Source organism: Myotis davidii, unplaced genomic scaffold (genome assembly GCF_000327345.1).
Source record: "Myotis davidii unplaced genomic scaffold, ASM32734v1 scaffold238, whole genome shotgun sequence".
Lineage (NCBI taxonomy): Eukaryota > Metazoa > Chordata > Mammalia > Chiroptera > Vespertilionidae > Myotis > Myotis davidii.
In genome coordinates this window covers 6709005-6716227 of record NW_006293779.1, presented here as the reverse complement: position 1 = coordinate 6716227, position 7223 = coordinate 6709005, and the positions used below count along the sequence as shown (strand labels likewise).

The 7223-nt window shown below is 45.7% G+C and overlaps 2 protein-coding genes across 2 annotated transcripts in view; one reads left to right on the top strand and one right to left on the bottom strand.

Annotated features, from left to right (window-relative positions):
• Window positions 1–7223, top strand: part of CENPO (centromere protein O) — a 15582-nt gene that overhangs the window by 7354 nt on the left and 1005 nt on the right. Inside the window, exons 6-7 of the mRNA XM_015566388.1 lie at window positions 964–1135; window positions 2036–2202. Coding sequence (XP_015421874.1) covers window positions 964–1135; window positions 2036–2172 — 309 coding nt within the window. The 3' untranslated portion in view covers window positions 2173–2202. The remainder of the gene's footprint in view (window positions 1–963; window positions 1136–2035; window positions 2203–7223) is intronic.
• ADCY3 (adenylate cyclase 3) overlaps window positions 3048–7223 on the bottom strand; it is a gene marked incomplete at its 5' end in the record, with an annotated part of 60815 nt that continues 56639 nt past the window's right edge. Inside the window, 4 exons of the mRNA XM_006767594.2 lie at window positions 3048–4336; window positions 4811–4935; window positions 5670–5793; window positions 6660–6779. Coding sequence (XP_006767657.1) covers window positions 4154–4336; window positions 4811–4935; window positions 5670–5793; window positions 6660–6779 — 552 coding nt within the window. The remainder of the gene's footprint in view (window positions 4337–4810; window positions 4936–5669; window positions 5794–6659; window positions 6780–7223) is intronic.

Here is a 7223-nt window from a genome sequence, read left to right as displayed (position 1 = left end):
GGCAGGTGGGGAACGTTGGAGTCCTCCGTCACTGAAGCAAGCAAGCCTCATGTTCAGTTTAAGCTGCCTGGCTGCCGGCCGCCATCTTGGCTGGAAGTTAATTTGCATATCTCGCTGATTAGCCAATGGGAAGGGTAGCGGTCATATGCCAATTACCATGTTTCTCTTTTATTAGATAAGGACAAGCTGTGTCCTACTCTCTTATCTGTTGAAACTCTGGATGATGTTGAAGCATGAATACTGGTTAAGGAGCTATTCACGCCTCAGTAGTGATCTTCAAATTTCTATATTTGACCCTTTCTTCCCCTCACAAAATAGTAGAGTTGCTATACTGTTAATTCAACAGAGATTGATAGAGTACTTACTATATGCCAAGTGCCTTGCTGAATTGAGTATAAATGCAAAGCAGAATAATGTTTTCTGAAATATCAGAGGAATACTGTCTATTTTTGCCTGAACTCCTCCCTACTTTCTTAGGATTGCAATTGAGCCTGGGGTTGGGGTAAAAAACAAAACAAAAGAACAGGCAAGAATGAATGCAATAGGGAATAAGTGACTCTTATAAACTTAGTATTTCCCTCACCATGCATTTGGAATGACACTGAAGCTCCTGGTTGTCATCTGATACACTGATATGTATATGCAGACAGAAAGCACCTTAGCCCTATATATGATGTCAACGAAATTCTTGGCAGAAATAGTAACCCCCCCCCCCTGCCCCCACCTCTGGCCATTTACTTAAGTGCTCCTGCAGGTCTTCCTAGGCTTCCACTGACTCTGAGTTATCCTATAATCTCTGTCATTAGTCCTTTTTGCAGGCCTTTCTCTGTCCTTTATTTATCTGAAATCTAATTAACAGGGCCCTATTTTTGGTGGTCAGTGTTTGAAGTGTCACAGCCACTCACTGCTTTTAGAGCTGTAATTGTCTATACTTTGTGTCTGTTTTGATCCCGCCTCCATTAGAGTGACTTTGCAGCCTTTCTGGCTGGGCCCTTGCAGAGAAACTCACTGTGCAACCTGCTATCATTTACTTACAAAGCGGAGCCGAGTGGCCAGTCCTTCCCGTTTTGTGCTAGACTGCTATATAAGGACATCACAAGAACCCTTCCAACTGACGTCACTGTTACTTATCAAGGTAAGAGGAAGGTGCCTCAGTGGAGAAATTATATAACAAGCTCTGGGTTACTCAAGTTGAGTGAAACAGGGTAAAATCGGCAGAATACATGAGTTGGACCTCTTGAGACACTTTCTTCTGTTTATATACCATAAAGCAGAAAAATGTAAAGACTATTTTATTTGTTTCTACCAATTTTTCCTCTTCTCTTTTTAAGTAATAAACATAATCATTTTCCCTCCTACTTTGCTCCTTCCAAATCAGCTAGTGTTCTTTCAGCTTATAATTTGTTTTCATTGAAGACTGCTCTTGAAGAGACAGCTAATGAGGCCGAGTCATAGGGCCAGAGTGGTGCAGAGAGCCAAATGGACTTGAAAAGTCATTATACATTGAGCTTTCTAGAGACTATTCAGTAAGTCGGATTTTTTTTCAGAACTGACTGAGATTTTTGTGCATGTGTATGTCTGACTTTGTTTCAGTTAAGTGTACCATAGTAATGTACATGGGCACTAATGAAAAATAAAATGTTTTAGGAGGCAAGAATTTTGAAGCTGCCACAGGTTTTATACCATAGGTATTTTTTTAATCTTCACCCAAGGACATGCTTATTAATTTTAGAGAGAGGGGAACATTGATGGGAAAGAGAACAATATACCTTCCACATGTGACCCCACCGGGGATCGAACCTGCAGCCTTTCAGTGTACGGGACGATGCTTCAACCAACTGAACCACACCAGTCAGGGCACCATAGGTTTTCGTTTCCCTTCTAAGTTCCCCATTTCAAAATTGGCATTGGTGTAATTAGGCCAGCCTCTCGGCTCCAGACCAAAAAAATAAGTTACCTAGGTTCAGACTATCAGTGACGACCCAGGTGATTCTCCCAAGTGCACTGGTGAGATTGATAGAAGCTGTCCTTTTAGGAACGGATGCATTGTCTACCTCCTGGGAAGAACAGCGAGCTTCCCATGAAAACCTGTTCTGTACAAAGCCCCTTCATCAAGTGTTTGCCTCATTTGCAAGAAGAGAAGAAAAGCTGGATATGAACCTGCTCTACTAGAATATTCTTTGCATTGAGAACACATCAAAAGTGAGTAAACAACAACTGGACACAGTCCCAGGCAAGGTCATGGGACTGAAAACGGTTGAAAGGCTCAGACTCCTTACAATGGAGACAGATACCCACCTCTTGAGGATGCTGAAGGTGCAAGTTTGAGTCTAGACCAGCCGTGGGCAAACTACAGCCCGCGGGCCGGATCCAGCCCGTTCGGCTGTTCTATCCGGCCCGCGGAGCCGAAAGAGTGGAGGGTTCTCTTGCTCTCCCCTCCACTCCTTCACCAGCAGCAGTGTTAACATGTATTAGTTCACACAAACACTCCATCCATGCTTTTGTTCCGGCCCTCCGGTCCAGTTTAAGAACCACTTGTGGCCCTCGAGTCAAAAAGTTTGCCCACCCCTGGTCTAGACATTGGTAATTTTGGACAATTCTCCACAATTGCCTGGTCAGTTGTTAAAGGCTCAAGACCATGTGTTCTTAGAGATAGTGATTTGTCCATACGTTTTAGTTGAAAATCAGACTGGGTTATAGGGCAATCAAAGGCATTTTGTGAAAGAGGAGTATATACTATTCAGAGTGTTTCTAACTTTTATAAGAGCTTTAATTCCATCTCATTTTCCTAATTGAGACATTTGAAAAGGAAGTTCTTAGAACATTCTGTTCATATGAGATGAATCTTATAGTTAAGAAGGGACCTGTGTTTAGTCTTTGGTTTGGAGCAGCATATTCTAGACCTGCCTTTGAAGAAGGTGGTGTGAGAAAGTACTATGGATAAAGTAATCAGGGTTCTATGTCTCATTTTGTTTCCTAAAACATCCGGGGAGAAAGCATGGTCAGAAGTCTGCTCTTAAGAGGAAGCAGACCTTCCTTCCATCTCCTGGTCTGATAACCAGGGCCTTGGATCTGCTGGCACTTTCTTTGGTTTAAGGGAGTATGTATAGGGCCAGGTTCTGCCATTTCAGGTCCTGTCCCACTTTGGCCAGTCACAAATAGGCGTCATTACTACCCAAGCCCCACTCACTCTAAAATGGTCACTTCCTAGACCTGGTGACCAGGAAGTAACTGTACAGGTGTGGGAACACCAGCTAACGCTGGGAGGAGCACGTAGTGGTAAGTCAGTTAGGACCACCATTTAGAAGAAAGCACCTAAAAAGTAAGAGAGGTCTTAGTTCAAGCTCTTGTGCCTTCCAGGAAGGTAGTTACCAAAAAGCACTTCTCTGAGGAGAGGTATTAACAGGATTTTCACAATGATCACATTCAAGTTGAAGAAAACTTTTAATAAAACAGTCTTATTCTTTATCAATACCTGTAAATTCTCTTTTAAAGCAGTAGCAAAGGCGACTGTAGCAAGAGCTCAAAAGGCAAGGCAATATCGGAAAGTGTTTTTTAACAGAAAGTTAAAAATATAAATGTAGATCTGTTGATATATTTTTCTTTCAGAAATAAACTCCCTTTCCCTCCCACCAGGTAACAGGAAATATTGCACTTTCTCCTCCCAGGACTAAGGTGACAGGGGTTCCAGAAGAACCTTTCAAGATTATCAGGACCGGGCCCTTTGACCTAACTCAGATCATACAGAGACAGGTCTCCAGCTGGTGCTGTCTTCAGAATGAAAAGCACAGCTTTCAAGTTATAGCTGGGAGCAGACATTCACCAGCATAGTGGCCCTGCCACAGCTTCCCCTCCAGCTGAGCTCCCGCCTCTGATACATCCTGCTCACAGTGGCCATGGCCTCTGTGGGGGAAGAAGGGCTGGTCCAGTGCTATGCCTAAGACCCTTACTCTGGGGGAGCTACAGGCACACTGAGGAATAAATAGTACGGCCACCCTCAGAGCTCACGAAATGAAGCCTTGAGGGGATTTTTAAATCTAAAGTCTATGTGAGTGTGCACTTCAGCAATTTGGGACTGTTGGGACTTAGTCATTTGTCCTTTCCCAAGGTCTTTGATTCCAAAAGATACATCCTCCCTGGGGCTAGCAGCCATTCAGGAGTTGTCTACTACCTGGTGGGGCAGGGTCACAGAGGAGCCATTCGGGAAGGCGGCTGGCTTATCACGCCCCTTCAAGAAAAAGGTTAGCAGCTCCCCCTTTCCTTTCACAAAGATGGGCCCCCGCCTCACAAAGCGAAAGCCGTACTCTCGAAGGATGGCTTGTGTTTCTTCTACCACCTGTAGAGGAAGCACAGAGCTTGGGGTTAGACAGTGAGCCTACACTGAGGCTACCCAGATGAGATCTCCATGTGGCCCACAGGTCCCAGTCACTCCTTGTACTCCATCCCCCAGAACACAGGTGCACTTTGCCAGGGGTCCTCCCTTCGCCCAAAGAGAGTCTAGCGCTCTCTCCTCAGATGCCTGTGTGACGGCACCACTGTTGGGGAACTTTTACCCTCTGCTCTTGTTCCCTTTGCCCCTTTTGTGGAACTTTCTTGCCAGGCCCAGGTGACACAGTCCAGGATGTTAATTACCCAGAACTTATTTCTACGTTTTGCAAATGGGGTCAGTGTCTCTTCTCCCTTCTGCCCTGGAGGCATCTTTTCCCACTCTTGCCTTTGCTCTCCCAGCACTGCCAATGTCATGTTTAGGCCAATGAGGAGACAGTGCACGGCAGAACACTCTTCCCTGCATCTGAGCACATGGACAGACCTGAATGTTACCCATGACCCCTGTGGACTCCATCCTGCTGGCGACGTTGACTGTATTGCCCCAGATGTCGTAGTGTGGTTTCCGGGCTCCAATGACCCCAGCCAGGACCCCTCCTTTGTTCATGCCTACGGTAGAGGCATAAAGTTCAGCATAGCTACACTTCTCAGAAGCTACTAGGTTCTCTCACAGAATTCACCACCTGACCTCTACCACAAAGCTATTCATATTTACCTGCCTTCACCAGGTACTTGGCAAACTGTTAGCCGCCCCAATATGCTAATTAACAGTACGGAAGTTGCCAGTTTCTCTCTAACACGGACCTGGCACTTTAAGTCTCCTGTGATTTCATCAGGAGTGAGCCCCCAGTTGTCTACATTCCCATAAGGCAGGGGTTCTCAACCTTCTGGCCCTTTAAATACAGTTCCTCATGTTGTGACCCAACCACAAAATTATTTTCGTTGCTACTTCATAACTGTAATGTTGCTACTGTTATGAATCGTAATGTAAATATCTGGTCTTAGGCGACCCCTGTGAAAGGGTCGTTCAACCACCAAAGGCATTGAGAACCACTGCCATAGTGGGTAACAGATGACTAATTCTTAACAGACTGGACTGAAGTGAATAAACCCCTCAACAGGCATAGCCAGATTGAGAAGGAAACCATCATTGTAAACACTGGGACAGGGATGGCTGGCCATCGGTCAGGTTTCAGCCTGGTCATCTAGAAGAGCCTGGACCAAATGCCCTTCCAGCTCTGAGTATGGGACCCTACCGCATCTAAATGCGTCAGATCTCTCTCAGCCTCTCCTCCTCCTTGGTGATTGCTGACTCCCGTGTCAGAAGGGAGCTAGAGCCTTACCTATGCGCAGCATGAAGTTGTTGAAGGACTGGTTGTTGATGTTTGTAAGCGTATCCTTCATGGCTAGTGCAAAGTCAGCCAGATCAGCCAGGTGCTGCCAGCGCTCCTTGTCTGACTTTTCCTCCTGTGCCAGGGAGCAGCAGTGAAAGCATCAGGAGCCACTCTGGGCCCACCCCCGCAGCAGACTGTGCCACCCCTTCTGAACATTCTGGAGGTCAGTCCCTTCACCTGGTTGATAAAGGCCTATTCTTCAATTTTTCTCACAAAGGAGTCAGGTTCCTCTTTAGCACCCTGTCACTGTGACAGAGACTGGACGGTGGTGGTGGGGAGGACAAATTGTACCTAACCCATCTGCTGTGTACCTGCTTAGGAGTCACGTCTCTTCCCCTAGTCCGAACCTGGTCTTAAACTTGAGATAGTTGTCCTTGTTTTCATTCTTAAACTAGATTATAAGCACTTGAGGGTTAGGCGTGTTTCTTTAACCTCATCCATAATAAGGAGATGGCGGTTGTGATGTTTTAAGAACAGCCCTTGAGATGAGGGCCCCAACAGCTTTTCTCACCTCTGGTACCTAAATTGAGCTGGCTTCACAGGTCTGCTTTAACTTAACAAAACCATTCCCCGACGTGGATGTTTTCATGGTTCCATAATTGTGTAGATGGTCCTGTTGCCCAGCGCTTACGAAAGTATGGAAGGGAGCACAGCCGCAGTTCCACAAAGCATCTTATGCCTGACTTAAGCCGGGAACAGTAGTGGACTGCTGTGGGTGTGCTGTTATTTCTGCTCATTACACTTTCTCAGTAAACCCAGTTTTATATTGGCTCGGTCCTAGTGGTGTGTGTCTGTACTGGTGCAAAGTGCCTTTGTACAACAGTGCTTAATGTTAGTTGCTCTTGTAACTCCTGGTTTCCCATGTGCTAAGTGTGGGCTGCCTCTTGCCTCAGGAGGGAGAGCCCTATCTCCTCTCTAGCCATTGAGGTGTTTAGGTACCTTGCTGGAGCTGGTAAAGCCGTTGGTGTTGACATCTGGCGTGACTCCGGAAGCTGCCATATAGGTACTGCCAATGGTTTTGATCTTGGTGATGACCCGGAATTTGGGATTGTCTAGAAGCTAAGACCAGTATTAAGGAAGAGAAAACCGTCAGCAGTCAATTGGGATTGGATTGATGAGCCAACTAAATGACAGGTTTGCCTGTTTGCAATTCCCCCACCAAACACCCAAGAGAGGCTTTTCTATAAAAGCTTGGTTCTGCCTCTTATCTGCCATGTGATCCTAGGCAAACTTCATTTCCTAAGCCTCAGTTTCTACCACCTTAACATTGGGATAAAATTACCAATCTCCTAGGGAGCTGAACATATATGTAAAAACATTTCTCTTGATGTATGTTACCTAATAAATGTTTAATGAATCTGAATTTGAAGGTAGGAGGAAACAGGAACCTTAGGATCTTGTTTTGGCCAGTCTTTATCCTGTGAAGTTGCAGGTGATTCCCCAGGCTCCCATCTCACCCCCTCAGACCCAACACTCCAAGCAGCTATAGAAGCCCATACATTC